The sequence below is a fragment of the Crotalus tigris genome, unplaced genomic scaffold (genome assembly GCF_016545835.1).
Source record: "Crotalus tigris isolate CLP2741 ecotype Arizona unplaced genomic scaffold, ASM1654583v1 scf7180000019004.2909048, whole genome shotgun sequence".
Lineage (NCBI taxonomy): Eukaryota > Metazoa > Chordata > Lepidosauria > Squamata > Viperidae > Crotalus > Crotalus tigris.
Window position 1 is genome coordinate 991,514 of NW_024097319.1, and position 17,644 is coordinate 1,009,157.

The 17,644-nt window shown below is 36.6% G+C and overlaps 1 protein-coding gene across 2 annotated transcripts in view; it reads right to left on the reverse strand.

Moving 5' to 3' along the window:
* Positions 1-37: 37 nt before the first annotated feature.
* Positions 38-17,644, reverse strand: part of FGD6 (FYVE, RhoGEF and PH domain containing 6) — a 72,474-nt gene continuing 54,867 nt past the window's right edge. Inside the window, exons 12-21 of one of the 2 annotated variants that reach the window (XM_039358122.1) lie at positions 17,288-17,356; positions 14,738-14,821; positions 13,987-14,066; positions 13,752-13,854; positions 13,144-13,287; positions 12,936-13,038; positions 11,916-12,043; positions 6,306-6,434; positions 5,122-5,270; positions 154-324 (exon numbers count right to left, since the gene is read on the reverse strand). In XM_039358122.1, the coding sequence (XP_039214056.1) occupies positions 288-324; positions 5,122-5,270; positions 6,306-6,434; positions 11,916-12,043; positions 12,936-13,038; positions 13,144-13,287; positions 13,752-13,854; positions 13,987-14,066; positions 14,738-14,821; positions 17,288-17,356 (1,026 nt within the window). In that variant the 3' untranslated portion in view covers positions 154-287. Of the gene's footprint in view, positions 325-5,121; positions 5,271-6,305; positions 6,435-11,915; positions 12,044-12,935; positions 13,039-13,143; positions 13,288-13,751; positions 13,855-13,986; positions 14,067-14,737; positions 14,822-17,287; positions 17,357-17,644 lie in introns of both variants that reach the window. The other variant, XM_039358123.1, reaches the window with a different exon arrangement.

Consider the following 17,644-nt stretch of genomic DNA (forward strand, 5'->3'; position numbering starts at 1 on the left):
AAAAAGCTTTTCAGCTTGTCAGAGAACATCATGAGTCCACTCTCTTTCACACACACACACACACACACACACACACACACACACACACAGAAGCATGGAAGTGCAAGTGCCTCTGTCTCTTTCTGCAAATGGCAGAGGAGTCTGGGAGCCACATGGGAAAGCTCAAAGAACCGCATGTGGCTCCAGAGCCGCAGGTTGCCGACCTGTGGCCTGGGCCAATTCATTGACTATAATGTACAGAACTATAATATCATTGTCATATGCATTTTCTTTAAACCCAGAATGTGCTACAATATTGTGGCTTCTTGAAAAGCTTCTATCCACCTATTGGAAAAAAAGAAAACATTATTTTAATAACAAAACCACATCCCCATGTACACTCTCATTAATTGCCCACAAGCCTCTTGTGAGATGGCAAGCTGCTAGTTGAGGCATCTCTTTCTGTTGTAAAGAGAAGCACAGGGTTTTGGTACATATGAAACAAGCAGCTTCTTTCAAACCCTTCCTGCTCATTAGGAATCTTTTTTTTAAAATCACTAAGAAGTTGCTAGGCAAAGGCTGGAAACAAGTAAGATTTAAGATCAACATTTAGACTTAAACTATAATTTGCAGAAAAAAGCATTTGCTAAGAATAAGTACTTTATGAACAAAGGGAGTATCTGTTCTGAGGGTTATCTATTCTCTAGGAAAATAGGAAAAGCTAGGAATTGATATTTAATTTCTCTGCTGTATCTACTGGTTAATGCTTTCTTGTTTCAGGTAATTAGGCTCTCTATTTCATGTTCTATATATTTTCTATGGAAAACATGTTATCTGTGATGTTAGTTGCTCTATATTTTTATCTTACCTGCTACTGAATGTTTTATAAGTTATCTGTTTAAAACACGAAAAATCACTTTTCACTTTATTTCTTTTTAATAAAGGTTTTAGTTCCATTTTAAATTCTGAATGATTGTTCTGTCTCTGTAAGGTGGGGTTGATTTTTTTTCTAGTCAGCCATCTCCACACAGAGGACCTTACTGTTACAACTTACTGTTACAAAATTTATTCCCATTTGCCATTTTATTTTGTTTATTTTACTTGTCAGTAAGGTACACAGACTATGGGTGCCATATTTTCTCATGTGCCAAGGTTGGAGGAAGATGCTGGATAGAGGGATTCCTTTTGAAGAGAGGTGAGAACAGTAATAACTATTATGCTGCCACACTAAGTCAGGAAAGGGAGCTAAGATATGTAAACCCAGACATCTTCTGGGAGCACAAGAAGATTTCTAAACTTACAGCTGTGTTGCTAGATCAAGTATAATGGTTTTCAGTGTGTGTGTGTGTGTGTGTGTGTGTGTGTGTGTGTGTGTATATATATATATATATATATATATATATATATATATATATATATTCAGCAAATTGGAATATTTAAGTAATTGACTCATTTATCCTGATTTAACATAATTACAATCAAAGCCACACTAGAGCAGGGCTTTTCAACCAGTGGTACGGGTACCACCTGTGGTACATTGGCACCTGTCAGGTGGTACGCGACCATTCTAGTGGTAGTGGAGGAGGGGAATGAGCTGAACCGGTGGCAGCACTGCACAAGCCTGAGCGAGAGATGACTGGAGCTGCAGGGCTGTCAGGGCTCAGTGGAGGCACCAGGATCAGCGCTTCTTCGGGACTGTCAGGGCTCAGTGGAAGCGCCAGGATCAGCATGAGGATCCAGCTGGAGCTCGGTGCTGATCATGGCACTTCTGCTGAGCGCAGAAGAAGCGTCGATCAGCTGGAATGTTGCAGCATCTCCAGGGTCTTGTGATTTACATTAAGATGCTTGGCAACTGATTCATATTTATGATGGTCACAGTTTCCCAGATGAAGTGATCAAAACCTGCTGCAACCACCCAGCAGACAGGGGGAATAAAAACCAAACACCCTCTCACCCCACCCCCGCTGCCAATCCTCAACAGAAATGCTCACAACAATGAAAACCTCGGACAGGAGTAAGAGCGCCGCCGGGTGGACAGGCACGTGTCTTGCTCAGCTGTGGCTTGGGGAGCACTTTTTTCAGTGCCATTGTAACTTCGAACAGTCACTAAGCGAACTGTTGTAAGTCGAGGACTACCTGTACTTTATCACTTTTTTCCTTTTTGGGGGGGGGTCATCAAGTTTTTGACACCTTGCTAGGTGACTGGTGGTACTCGGATATTGCCATATCCTAAAAGTGGTACAATGGGTGAAAAGGTTGAAAAGCCCTGCACTAGAGGATGTTAAAGTTAGTTACCTTGAGATAAGATGGGAGGTCTATAAATTTCATAAATAAAAACCATGCATAATTCTAAATGAAAAATGGTCAAGACCAGTGGTTCTTAACCTGGGCGATATTGCCCCCCAGGGGGCGATTTCATTTTTCAGGGGGGCAATGGAACGAAAAGGGGTGACGTGGGGGTGAAGGAACGAAAAGGGCGATATGGGGGTGATGGAGCGAGAAGTTTTGGGGACACTTTTGAGACTTTTTCGTACAGTGAATCGCTGTATATCTGTCATACAAAAACATCAAATGACTCGCTATTAGTGGATTGAATTGTGTTTTCAAATGTTCCTCCAGCTAGCTTCAGTACAGAATGCCGTACATATGTGAATACACATCACTTATTATTATTGCCACTATGTTGGGGCCCAGCACAAGCACTATCACACAATCGATTCCTTTGAGCAATGACACCATATCAAAAAGAATTGATGAAATGGCTGCTGATGTGGAAGAAAGGCTTATTGACACCTTAAAAATACAGAATTCGTGATGCAGATTGACGAGTTAACGATTCATGAAAATGAAGCCTTGTTATTGGCTTATGTCCATTTCATCAACGGAAATGAAGAGATCGGGGAAGAACTGTTATTTGTTCGAAATTTAGCCACCGACACAAAAGGTTCTTTGACATTTAAAAAGGTTGAAGAGTTTTTTAATGAGAAAAACATCCCTTTGACAAACGTCGTGGTATGTGCAACTGACGGAGCTGCATCCATGATTGGATGATATTGTGGATTACAAGCTCATCTAAAATCAGTTGTACCTGGAGTTATGACTGTCCATTGCGTCGTTCATAGACAGCACCTTGTCTCAAAAAATTTGAGTGGCCGTTTGCACGAGTCTCTACATTACCTCATTAATGCTGTAAATAAAATTAAGTTGAATGCCTTGAACAATCGACTTTTTCATAAGCTTTGTGAAGAAAATGATGAGTTTGAACGTTTCCTTTTGCACACCGAAGTAAGGTGGCTTTCAAAAGGAAAGTGTTTGCAGAGAACTTTTTGACACAGTTGTTGAATTTCTTGAATCCATTGACCCAAGTTTAAGCAGTTCTCTTAAACTTCGATGTCTGGATGTTGCTTATCTCGCTAATGTTTTTGACAAGCTGAATGAAGTGAACGTAAAGCTGCAAGGAGATAAAATCAATTTTCTTAAGGCCAAGGGAGTAATCTGCTCATTTATTTCCATATTGGATCTCCTTGCAAGCAATATGAGTCGCCAGGAGCTGTATCAGTTCCCAAGCCTTGGTAATGAACATGAACTCCAAAGAGAAGATTTGGACATTTTTTGCTGCCACTTGAAGCAACTAAAAGAAGATATGGAAACCAGATTCTATGATCTGATAAATCTGGAAATGCCCACTTGGGTGCTAAATCCTTTCACAGCAGACTTTGCACAACTTCATCCCAAACTGCAAGAGCCACTGACAGATCTGAAATACGACTGTGAAGCCCAGTCACATTTTCAGAGTTACGGCTACGAAGCTTTTTGGGTGAAAATGAGGAACACTTACCCAATATTGTGGGAGGAAGCTAAGTTGCTTCTTTTAACCTTTTCTTCCACTTACTTAGTGGAGAGGGGCTTCAGTGCCATCCAACAGATCCTTTCTAAGTCAAGGAACATGTTGAAGATCTCTGAGCGTGGTGATTTAATAATGCGATTAACAAAAATAGTTCCAGACATCAAGAAATTGGCATCAGCTCACCAAGCACAGGCCAGCCATTGATGTTCTCTTTTTTTTGCTTTTAATGTACATACATTTTTTTCATTAATAATTGTCTGAGCTTTTATCATTGTATTTGCTTGCATTGGATTTCACGTTCCAGTTTTCGGCTTCGGCTTCGTTTTCAAATTTTTGTTGTGCTCTGTAAAATATTTTGTGTGTCTCTTTGTATTGTACTTTTTTAGCATGCACTCCAGTTCAATATTATATTTTCTTTGTGTCTTTTTAATCCTTTTTACAGTGTGCATGACTATATATACTTTCCTCAAATCTTAATTTAGTTTCAGAGTTTTCGTCTTGAAATTATTAGTTCCTGCATTGCGGTTTGTTCTTATGCCCTTTTTATATTTCTTTTTGCGTCTTAAATTTCACTTGTCATTCAATCATTAAATGTTACTGTTTTTCTTTTCGGGCATTTCATCTTCTTGCAATTGAATTTTGTTTTCAGTAGTCATTACATTTAAGTGTCTTGAATAAATAAGATAATAATGAAATACATGTATCATGAAGTTTGGGAATAAAGTGACGGGTGGCACTAAAATTTTTCACACAGTTGAGATATGGGAAAAAGACTGGAAATAAATTATTTGCATCAATATGTCCAGATGACAATTTTAAAGAAAACAAAAAAAGTGTTTACATAAATTGAAGAATTATTTCCTATGTTGTGATTGAGAGGTTATGTTGGGGTAAGGGGCCGATGACAACTTCCTCATTGGCTCAAGGGGCTGATTCATTCAAAAAGGTTGAGAACCACTGGTCAAGGCAACAGGTTTGAATCCAATTCTTAAATAGCACTCTACTTTTGGAATCGGCTTTTGAAAAAAGATATGGTTTTTTTTCTGTATTTTTGCTCAATTTATGTACAAGTAACAAATGCCTGCTTTTTTTCTGCTAAAATCTAATAAAAACAAAATTCATTTACTCTAGTTTTTAGGTACTTCACTGGGAATACTAAAAAGATATCTATATGTTGGCAAAATAATTTCTGTACAATCGGAATAATCAATAGGATCACAGTCAATACTATATTTTGAAACTGTCTCAGAATATCCTTAATTTATAACTTAACATATATATAACTGGCCACTTACTTTTGTGCTGACTGGGAATCATCTGATTTGAATATGTAAAATAAAGTATTTTTGTGCAATAAATGGAAAATTTTAGATTCTAAGTGTTCATCTTTAATTTCAGCAACTGTAAAACCCAGTAAAGGTTGGCTCTCTAAAGCAGCTACATCCTAATATTAAAAGGAAACCCAGAATTAGATGTGATTTTTCATTTTTGAAACAGTGAAAATGCCATTCAAGAATGTTTCTTGCAACTCTAGCCCAATACTAAATCCTGAGTTTGATTCTAAATGTCCCAACTGTGAGCAGAAGGAAATATTTTGGTTCAGATCCTTCAGTTATTTAGCTAATGACTGAATACACAGCATTTCTACTCTACACTTCCTTCCAAACTTAGAAGCATGAATAGAACAGTGATAACTCTCTTCCACTAACGTGGTTACCCTGGTATATATGCTTCACTATCATTAATTTAGAATGTAATCACTCATCAAGACTAATTCTTTTTTAGGCTTCATGAAGTCACCCAGTTTCCTTTAAATCTATCAGAATTGCTGATTATTGCTGTATCTGAGAACAGTGAATTCCAATTATATAGTGCTCATTATTTTGTGTGAATCATTTTACTTATTAGGTTATTTCCCCCAGTGATTTGTTTAAAGATACTCTCTACATTCAGCTCAGGTGGCCCTCACTTAATGACCAATCAAAATTATGACAGTGCTAATTGAAGGGACTTATGATCCTTGCTTGAAGTTATAAACATTGCAGGCTCCCCACAGTCACGTGATTGTGTTCTGCAATCTGTTTACATTTATAACAGGTTACCTAGTGTTCTGCGTTCATGTGATCACCATTTGCAATCTTGCCTACCAGCTTCCCCAGAAAATCAGCAAGGAAGGTCTCAAACTACTGTCACCTGCTGAGAAGATTCTGTCTGGCTTTTGGTGGCTGGTTGACAAAGCTTCCTCCAAAAATGATAGCTTGACAACATGATCACTTAATACCATAATGAGGAGTGCTGGGATTGTGGTTATTGAGAGAAACAGTCATGTGACCTCTCACTTAATAACCACTTCCTCAATGACTGAGGATTCCAGTGTCAATTGTGGTCATAAATCGAGAACTATCTCTAAACAGAGTCTATAGGAGTGCAATCCCAACATTCTGCTCATGAAATGTTTTTTCAGCTTTTCATTTCTTACCTCACTAGCAGCATATGTGTATAGCACTTTATTTTTTATCACAAACCACAGGTGTTTCCATGGTTTTTTGGTGCCCTTTGATCTGTACAAGTAGCCGCTTATTGAAGAATCTTCTGTATTAGCCGATACCTACAATGAACACAAGTATGTAGTTTAATTACAAGAGAGTGTAGTATAATTGCTCCCCTCCCTGGTATACTGATTATTATCTTCATTATAATCTGCTGAAAACAAATAATTTGAATTAAGTATAACTGCTTGCTACATTTATATATTTTGCTAATTTACTGTCCAAATGCCCATGTTCTGTTAGTAAACTGGCCTTTCAGCAACTTTAGTGCTCTATGACACTTTCAGCATTTCAAAAAAAAAAACTAGGAATCAGTCTTTCTCTCCTGCTAATTAGTCCTCCTTCAGCCAAATAGAGAAGGGGTCCCCAGTCCACTGACCACTATTTGGCTGTGACCCTTTTGAAACCAGGCCGCGGAAGTGGCGGACACTTTGTGTGTGTGCAGCTTGCACAAGCAACTCGCATGTGAAGCTCCATTTGTGCAAAGAGCAGGTGCTCACGCGCAAAGCTTCATTTGTGCAAGTGGAGTGCTCATGCCTGCTGCTCACACAGAACCATCCCCTTCCCCCCCCCCCGGTCTACCAAGCCAGAAAGGTTGGGGACCGCTGAAGTAGAGAACTATTTGATTGTACTAAATTGTAATAAATTGATTGATTGGTTGAACTATTTTTTAAAACAAATATTTTACAAATGCAATATAGAAAATAATGTTTGATTCAAATATACTATAACAAAGCTAAGAAAAGTCTTTAAAAGTTTTATTTGTTTGCTTATTTCTTGGACTCTTATTCCATTTATATTTCTAAGGGCCTTTAGAATGGATGAATGAATGAATGAAAACAATTTACAAATAGGTTTTATATTAAAATCTGACTAAATAGATCAATCAGATATATATTTTAGCTTGCGCTCTCTGAACCAGAATTTCAGTAAGAAATCATTGAACCCAGAGGAATTAAACTGAATGAGAATTTCAGAAAAGATATTTTCTATTCTCTCTAGACATACCAGAGGTTGTATAACTTGGTTTACTATACTCCATTTTCTAGTTAGTCTTCTTCTCATTATTGTTTTTCCTCACAAGTAAAACAGTATTTTTCTCTATAGTTGAATATTACTTCTATATTCAACTAAGATCAAACACATTTCATACAATGGGACTTATTCCTGGGTAAACAAGAATGTGCTATAAAGGATACTTTGCTATCATTCCTTCTGCATCTGAAAATACCTGTGGGCAATTTGTCATTTTTAAGATTCTTTTTTCAACAACATTTTTATTTTCAATTAAACATATACATGTTGCATATAATGGTTGTTGATGCCTTCTGGAAGTGTTCAACTATAATCTCTTTCACCTCCAGAGCTGGTATGGACATATTAAATATCTATAATTCATTATTTTGATGCTATTGTTAAACACAATTCACTTGACAAGATGGTGGATAAAAGCATCAGATTTTTTTCAGCACAGCATTCATACAATTCCTATTAAAACTAAAAAATTACTAGCATTTACTTTTCTATAAGGGTATGTTTTAATGAAAAATTTATTAAGAATCCCAAAGAAAAGTTGAACACAAGCAAAACCAAATTTCAACATTCTCTAAGTGGTATTTTGTATTTCACATAACATCGCATAACATTCTTCCCAAGATAAATTAAAAATTAAAGCAAAAAAACTACAGCAAATGCTAAAAGGTTTCAGACAGCAGGACTAGAATATAAACATACTTAAATCATATAAATAATTTGTGTTCAGTAAGTAGTATGAGGGAGCCAGTTTGGTGGAGTGATTAAAAGCTTTAGGCTAGAAACTATCAGTTCTAATCCTGCCTGAAGAACAAAGCAGCTGCGATCTTGGGCCAGTCACTCACTTTCAGCTCTAAGCCCATGTGAGGGAGGATAACGATCATCAATCAATCATAATCCATCTTCAAGGCAGATCTGATATTAGCTTATACAAGCCCCATGATAAGAGAGGTAATCTTGAAGTGAAGCAGAACAGAAAGCTTAATTGGATCAAAGTTGATATCAAGGCATTATCTAGCTTTCTGAACTCAGAACAGGCCCAGCCTTAGAGAAGCTCCATTTTCTCCTCTACCCAAGATTCAGATAACATTCTGACCCAATATGCAGATCTATGTCATTCACTGAGAAAATTTTTAATAGCCAGACTTCCTATTAGAAACTGTCAGCAAGTTAAAATTGATTTGATTCTGTTTATGTAGCAGAAAGCTATTGAGTGCATCAATGAGTCAGACCATGGGACACCTACCAGAAATAAACCATGCTAAAATGCTAAAAATTAAACATGACTACAAGAAATCATTAATCTTTTAAAAAAAGTCTCCCATAGAGTTAAAATATGGTGAGATCTGGAAGTTTTAGCAAAAAAGACCATTTTCTTCTGGAAAGCTATATCAGGTTTATTGAACATACTGTAAATTGCAATTTGATATTCCTATTGCAACCTCAATTTCGGAGAACTTTTTTTTTTTTTGCAGTTTTTTTCCCTAATGCTAACCATGGTCTTGCATACAAACAAATTACTGATACCGTAGCTTTTGAAAACCTGCCTCCCTGGTCTCCAATATCAGTATCAGAAAACAAATTTATAATTTTATTTCTAAAATCTAATAAGGCATCTATTCTACTCCCAGAACCTTTTAAGACTCATATTGATTGGTGGGCCCCAATGTTAGCAGGGTGTTCATCCATATAAATAATATAGGTTGAATTCCAGTCAGATAGGAAATCATCATTATACTCCCCCTATATAAAAAGGGAGACAAACGTGGCCCAAAAACCTACAGACTGATAAGCCTTATTGGAATTGTGGCTAAAGTGTATGTAAAACATCTGTTGAACAAAACAAAAAACTGGGTAACGGAAATAAATCTCTTAATGGAGGAACGAGCTGGATTCAGACCAGAGTGCTCCACAATAGACAATTGTTTGACCTTACACCATCTCATAACAATTAACAAATGGCAAGAAACTGTTTACCGTATTTATGGATCTTAGTGCGGCTTTTGATTCTACAAACAGAAATATCCTATGGATGAAATTGACTGGCTTAAATATGGAACCCAAAGTCTTTATTTTTGGTTAAGTTTTTTTACTCAGAAACCTATTTCAAAGTCCGTACAGGTATTAATGGTTCTCTAATGAACAGTATACCCACCCATAATGATGTCAAGATAGGGTTGTATTCTAGCCCCAATGCTTTTTAATTTTTCTGTCAGTGATTTACCAGGATTCCTGTATGCTGCAGATACTCATATGCCAAAGACCCATGATAATTTTATCCCTTTATATGTTGATAACATGATTCTAATGGAACATTTCCAAATAGGCCTGAAAAGACTGCTGCAAACGCTAAATAATTACTGTGTTCTTAATTCTTTAAGTGTGAAATATATCTGGGTAATATATGGGGAGCCTAATGAACAAATGATTTTTTTTACCTGTTTAGGGGTGGTTTTTACCAGAATTGGGCCATGGTTAAATCATTTTAAAAGAAACTCAGCAAGGGCAGAGGTAAGTACTCAAAGATTATACAAATTTAACTACAACCATTTGGGTACCTTGACCCCTATATTGAAAGTATTCAAAGCAAAAATAGTTCAATGCTGACCTATTTCCAGAATTGTGAGGCCTTAATAAAGGTATCTCACTTGAACAAGTTTAGACTTGTTTTTTAAGATGCATACTGGGAACTGATAAGAACACATCTTCCCCTGTGGTCAGGTACGCATTCCTTGGACAGTCATTTAATAACTAAAATATTCACATACTGGCAGAGGATCCATTCAATAAACCTACGGACTTTCCAAAATATGCCTAACAGAACGGATAAGTATGGCCCAGCCCAATTCCTGGGTCAACCAACTTTCTAAACCAGTGGTTCTCAACCTGTGGGTCGGGACCCCATTTGGGGTCAAACGACCATTTCACGGGGGTCGCCAAACAACGCAGTCCACCATTTTTTCCCCCTTTTCCTTAGTTATGCTACTCCCTTTTATTCTATTGGCTTTTGAAAGCCAATAGAATAGACTCTCTTGAATAGAATCTAATTCTATTGGCTTTCAAAAGCCAATAGGAATTGTCCAGGCTGTCTCTGCCCTGCTGAGCCCGCCAAAAGTCCCATTCTGCAAATGGTGCTGCATGCACCAGTTGAGTAGTCCTCGACTTATGACCGGTTGAGTAGTCCTCGACTTACGACCGGTTGGGGGTCGTGGCATTAAAAAGGTTGAGAACCACTGTTCTAAACTTATTTCACAACATGACTTTTCTACCCAGCATCTACTCTTAATGCCCTTCCAGGCAAAGGAATTTTTTAAAGATTGATTAGCACTCAAATCAACATGGAATTAAAGGGTTAAAAATAGATCCCAGAATTGGCTAACAATAAAATGTTGGCTAACTTTTTTTTTAAACCTGAGTAATGCCTGTCATTGAATCTGACACAATCTTTAAGAAGGATCTATTCTAGACCAAAAGTTATTGGTCTCCACGGCGAAATATGGGTGCTTCTTCCACTTGCCTTTAGGGAACCTGCATATGTGGTATCCCAGCCATCGAAAATATTTCTCATATTTTGTTTGACTGCCAATTATATGCCCCAATTAGTCTGAAATACTTTTGGAAAGAACAGTCCACTGGGATCCTAATCACAAATTGTCGTATTTCTTTCTGGGCTCAAATGTACATAGAATTGCTAAGTTTATAACTAAGGGACTGGTTTTATGAACCTGATAAATTAAACAAATTGGGGTTTTGTGTAAAGGAGATTCATTTATCTGATTACTGTCTCTTTGTATGAACACATCTATATTTTATCACTCTGTTTCTTCCCAGTTTATTCCAAAATTAGACTACCGGTATGTACTATATTTGATTTGATTTGTAAGGTCATAAGACTAATAAATCAATAAACTATTACTATTACCACTCCCTCTGAACCCTAAGCAGGAGGCAAAGACAGATGAATTCTGAAAAATTGACAGATCAGTTTTAGACCTTTCACCATCTTGGTAGATCTCTGAATTAGATGGGAACAAAAGGGATCAAAAGCTTACATACTTTTGGAGTGCATTTTAACTGAGCCTAATGTTGCCCAACTATGGTTCTCAGTTTTGTAACAAACACCAGATACAAAATGCGCCAGTTCAGTGCATTGTATAAAACTTTAAAGGGTGCCACTTCAAAGTTTCCTGTATGCCATTGTGGCTTATCAACACATTCAAATTAAGACAAATAATGGCTTTTCATGGTATAAATCTAATCACTGTTCCACTTTTATTAGCTGAGAATAAGGCAGGTAATCTTGCCTGCAATCCCCAGAAAGAATACTGAGGGAGAGAAAGGGGAATCAGAAAGCAGAAAAAACAGAATAAAAATAAGTACTGTGATTCTACAGCTACAATCTTTGAAAAGAATAACAGGTAGATGTCAGTATATTTGGTCTCCATTAAGCAACAGATCTTTATTAGTAAATACAAAAAAAAAAAAAATACTGAGAAGATCTGACATACTTCTTTCAATGCAGCTGGAATTTTTTTCTGTTTCCTGCCAGATGGAATACTGTGTAATACTGTAGACAAAGCATTAGTTGGCAATCGGTGATTTAGTGGAGATCCATTTTTAGAAGTGTACATATTATCTGAAATTAAGGTAACAATTACAATTATTTCTGATTCAGAGAACTAAAAGAGTTTTTAATTTATCATGTATTAATTTTATAAGCTATACATCCATCTCTGATATTTGTATACAATATTTCAAAAACAATTTGTAGCTTTTAAAATGTCTTAATGTACAAGTAATTATACATTAATCACTTGTACATGATTGTACACCACTTTTCTGTGGTGGCTCCGACCTGGTGGAATCAACTTCCCCCCAAGGTTCGAACTACTCCCACCCTGCCGGCCTTTAAGAAAGCCATTAAAACTCTCCTGTTCCGGCAGGCCTGGGGCTGATGTCCCTGGGGGTGGGCCGGGATATGATCGGACACGCTGTATGAATGTATTTATTTTATTGTTTTATTGTCATATTATTGTTTTAATTTTGTACGCCGCCCTGAGTCCCTTGGGATTGGGTGGCATATAAATTTTAGAAATAAATAAATAAATAAATAAATATAGCTATTCTGAATGTTTTGCTTTCTCATTAATTCTGAGATTGGCGATCAAAGATTTGCAGGTAACAAGTTTCATCTCAGACAGCTGCAAGGTTTTTTTTTTTAAAAAAAAAGTAATAGGCATTGTAACTCAATATGACTGACTGCAAATAATTCAAAAGAATAAACAAGATAGGTTTAATCAAGAGATATATTTTCATATTTGAAAAACCACAATACTATAAACTAAAAATGTTGCTAAATAATGTATAAATTTTATATTTAGAATTTTTTTATATTTAACTCTTGAAGAAATTAATATGTATGCCACTTTAAATGAAAGATTACTATTGTAATTCTAAAAATTCTAATCCCTGTAAAAAATATCTAAAATAAATATATGAGCAAAAGTGAAAAACAGGTTTAATTTTACCCTGTTTCTGCAGCTCTTTAAAGCAATGATCACACACTCTTGCGGGGTGATTTTTCATGTAGTCTAATCCATGTTTGTTTGATGAACAAGCTTGGCAGATTATCTGAAAAAAGAAAAAGGTAATATATGCACATATATCTTTTCCAAATTCATTTGTGTCCAATTTTTTCTTCTTTTTTTAAAGCTAAGAATATTAATTTTTCACAACCTTCCCACAAGCTCTGCAGTGGTGCCTTCTCCATGTCAGAGTGAATTCACTGGTACAAATCATACACATGGTAGCTCTGGTATCAGGAATCCAAATTGGAGCTTTGGATCCTATAGGTCTTTCTTCTTCTTCTTCTTGGTCTGTCTAAGGAAGAGTGAGAAACAATGTAATCAGAAAAATATATTTACAGGATTAAATTTTTTTTTCTATTTTTCATGTAGAAAACTATATATTACAGGCTCATTATCAATATCAGAACAATTTCTTTTTTAAAGCTATGGTGCTTGGGACACCATTTTAGATTTTAACGTATATTGGAATGGGAAATCATTTTTTTATCTGAATGATAAACATTCTCAGCAAGGTAAAGAAGGCCCTCTTGAATATTATAAAACTAAAATTCAAAGCAACACGTATTAAGAGCATTCACTACAACTACAGTACAGGAAATGCAAAGTTAGAATATACCCAGCAATTGATTGCTCATCCTTCTCTTGGGTCCCAATATACAGAAAGAATTATAAGGCCTCCTGAGTGTTGAGCATGACATGGTTTCACGGTTTATAATTTCACATTAAAAATGTACCCCTTCTAGAAAGAAAGCCTACCTCTTCTAGACTTTTAGCAGGGTTAAAAGTGATTCTTTTTTTGGTGTATTCTTCAATTGACCGAGAGATAGTTTCTAACCATTCATCTCTCTCTGTAGCAGAACTGTTGGGGTTAAATACACACACTAGTTAAGCAACTTCTTTCATAAAACATCACTAAGTAGATTTTCCTTTGACTTTATGAGGCCAACCAACTATTGGGTTGGTTTTGTTTGTTTGTTTTTGCAACACTTACTTTGCTGAGAGGATGAAGGATCGTTCTACACTTTCTATGTTCAGTTCATTTTGATAAGCTTCATGGATTGGCTTCTTAACCTGACAAGATAGTAGACAGTATAAAAAGAGAAATGTTCTATCACTTGTCATGCTGAAAAATTAAACAAATGAAAGAATGATATACAACCTCACTTATAAAGCTGGTTTGCATGGCAGGACTAGTCATGCTATGGTTCACTAATTAATTTGTGCCACTGTTCTGATTGTATCTGCTGGCAACATTTGCAAATGGTCAAGCCTAAGATGCTATAGAAACAAAACCATGAACTAGAACTGACTTAAAAAAAAATGAAAAAAATAAGCCAATAGGCCATATACAAGGTCAGTCATAGAACATGCCTACCTTTGGAACAGCCAGCAGATGAGTTCTCCTGAAATAAGCTGGAGCATGGTGCTTATTTGTTAGTGAGACCTGATAAGGCTGTATGATGTGAACTGGCTCAAATTATAGAACTGGCAACAGTCTAACATACAGCTATAAAATCTAGCAAGCTGTGGAAAGAACTTGCCATCTCTGCTGTTTCCCGCACTGCTTTTTTATTACTACCAACCTTTTCTGAAAACGAGACAGCTAACAGCTACCTACATTTGGCAGAATGTTCAGAGCAACTGATTTCTCAAACAGAAATTTCAGACTGTAATTTTGGTACACGTTCAAACTATGCTTTATAAGACAAGCTACTTTACAAATAATAATAATAATCACTCACTTTCATTCCAGCCAGCGATAGCATGTTGTTGAGTTTATACATTCCAGACTGCAGAGGAGTTGTATACAACAGGGTGTCATTAAACTGCAAAGTAAATTATTTTTTTTTAATGTAGCTGATACACTTACATATCAACTTACAACTATACAAGTCTGGTGTTGAAGGTCTACCTCAGGGGTGTCAAACTCAATTTCATTGCGGTTGCCCTCAGGGGGCCGGGTGGGTGTGGCCAGGGTGGGTGCAGCCTACTGGATGGGCATGGATGGAGTGGATGTGGCCTACTGGGTGGATATGGCCAGCTCTACATCATCCGCGTCAAGGTGCCTGTGAGGCCTGGGCAGGAGTGGGATAGATCTGAGGGTTTCTGGCAGAAGGGAGTGGGACCAGGGCAGGTGGCAAGGGATGGTCCACTGGAGGAGCCTCACTGTTCCTCTCAGGCCATGCGGGGGGGGGGCTTATGGAGCTAAGACTGAATGCGTTTCAGCATAGATGGCCACCACAAAATTGTACATTGGCTCCCGGCTGGCCTGAGCCAGGGCCAAGGCAGTGGGGGCCGTTCCCTCACTGTTTCCAGGATGGCTTCACAGGCCACATGAAACCACTTTGCAGGCCGCATCCGGCCCCTGGGCCTTGTGTTTGACATGTCTGGTCTACTTCATCCCCATCTTAATGGGCATATAGCAGAATGTTGTGAATAGACATGACATTTGTCTTCTTCCTTAGGGCTTTTCCTGGCCCATTTTTCAAGAGTAAAATTCAGATTTTATTAATTTCTATATTTATGAAAGATACAAAAATTGCACTGATAAACATAAAAACATTAATATTAATGAGTACCTGTCAATTCTTTAGAACAGACCCGAACAGGAAATACATACTCCACAAGAAAATTAGAATTATTACTTTATTGAAATTAGTTATAACAACAGAATCTTGGAAACCCAAAATATGTGTTACCTCCCCTCCTTCTAATTAGAGAAGCATTTGTCTCAGTTGCTTCAAATATATTTGTACCTCAAAGTCATCTTCTGGATTTTTACAGCAATATATTGGAGAAAGCAGTGGAAATAGCCTTTTGCAAAATCCACTTAAATTATTTGCTTTGTATGAAACAATGCAAATCTTGCAACACATTCTTGAGTAACAAACATATCCCCTCCATTGCTAATTTTCCCCTGCAACTGGGGAGGTATTTTGCCCCAAAATACAAAAGTCACACTAAGCTTCAAAACTAATAGACCTACCTCTACAAATATATCTAATTGTTCTTTTAAAGCTATTCAAGCTAGCAGTCACTCCTACTTCTTATAGGAATGAATTGCTCAAGTTAATTACATGCTGTGTGAAGACACTATTTCTTCTGTCTGTCTTAAAGCTTCTAATTAGCTTCACTGGATGAAGCATGTCCTACTGTTTTGAGAGAAAGAAAATCTTCCCTGTTTACTTTTTCCATGTCATGCTGGCTTCCATACACCTCAATTATATTCCTCCTATGGATCATTTCCAGTTTAGTTTGCAGCCAACAACACACTCCAGTCAATTCCTACTTCCATATCTGAGCAAGCAGACAGAATATACAAAACAGCTGGAAAAATCCAGTTGATGTTTATTTATTAAAAATTAGCAAAGATCAAAACCATTTAACTGGCAAAAAAGAGGATGAAAGGCATCCATAATCAGGAACAGACTCATGAAGTCAGGCAAGCATTTACGTTACCTATATATGTCTATATTAAAAGAGCAGAAACTATCATGGCTAGTCCAAAGCGAGTGGACTTTGGTTATTCCAGTCTTAAGCAGAACAGAGATAGAAAGCAGGTCACTAGGTGATCCTTCTATGCCACAAAAAAAGTTCTATGAAATCCTACATTACTTGCTGGTCTTTAAGCTGGCCCAGGAAATAAATTGCACCAATATGGAATCTGTTGTATTGTAACTAGAATCTTTGTTTTTTCTGCAAATCAATATGATTGGTTCATAAATCACAACAAGCTATGATTTCATTTTGTTTGGTTTCAGCTAAGCCAGCTATGCACATTCAGTCAGTATTGTTGGTAAATGATTTACGGCTTAGTGAAATGTATGAACCTAATCAGCTCATTGTTGAAACATACTCCAGCTTTCTGCATTCATTATATATGGCAATTTTTTTGCATCTTAAGTTGGAGGTTGCATCTTAAGTCAGATATTTAACATATTATTAAAAGAATTATGTGATTATGAAATACATATCTGAATTGTACTTAATCTTATACCAAGTACAATTCAAATATGTTATAGATAAAAAGTAATTTTCACATCCCAAGAAGTGAGTTGTTTGTTTGAACTTTGAGGGGAATCTTTCTCAAAAATAAAAAGACCATGAAGACCACCAACTATGGAAGAATGTTTACTGTAATTCACTTATGGAATATTAATGAAGCCACAATAAAAGAAAAACAGTAGCACAAATTGCAATGTAAATTATTCAAAACCATTAGCTGAAATTGCTAGCTGTTGGTATTTAGTTCTCCATTAAAAATTACTTTAGCATTAGGGTGTTCATCTTACCAAAAAAAACATTCTTGGCTGCATTACTTTTCGGGACAGTTTCATCAATGTTCCTTCTTTCAAAAAAACCTGGTCAACAAATATATACAGAAAATCAGCCAAGATCATATAAATCTCCTATCTAGTAGTAATATACTAAACTCCAGACTCTTTGATACGCCCTTGTGAATATCCTTTCCTTCTGACCTACCTCTGCAGCAAAATAGTAATGTTGCTTCTTACACAAAAAGTAACAAGCCTTACTTTCCATGCAATGATTGGTTCTTTTTGACCAGAAAAAAGCCAGTGTTTGCAGTTGGGTAGAACATTGTGTGTTGCTTTTTTCAAGCCCAGAAAAAAAAAAATTGAAGATTTTTT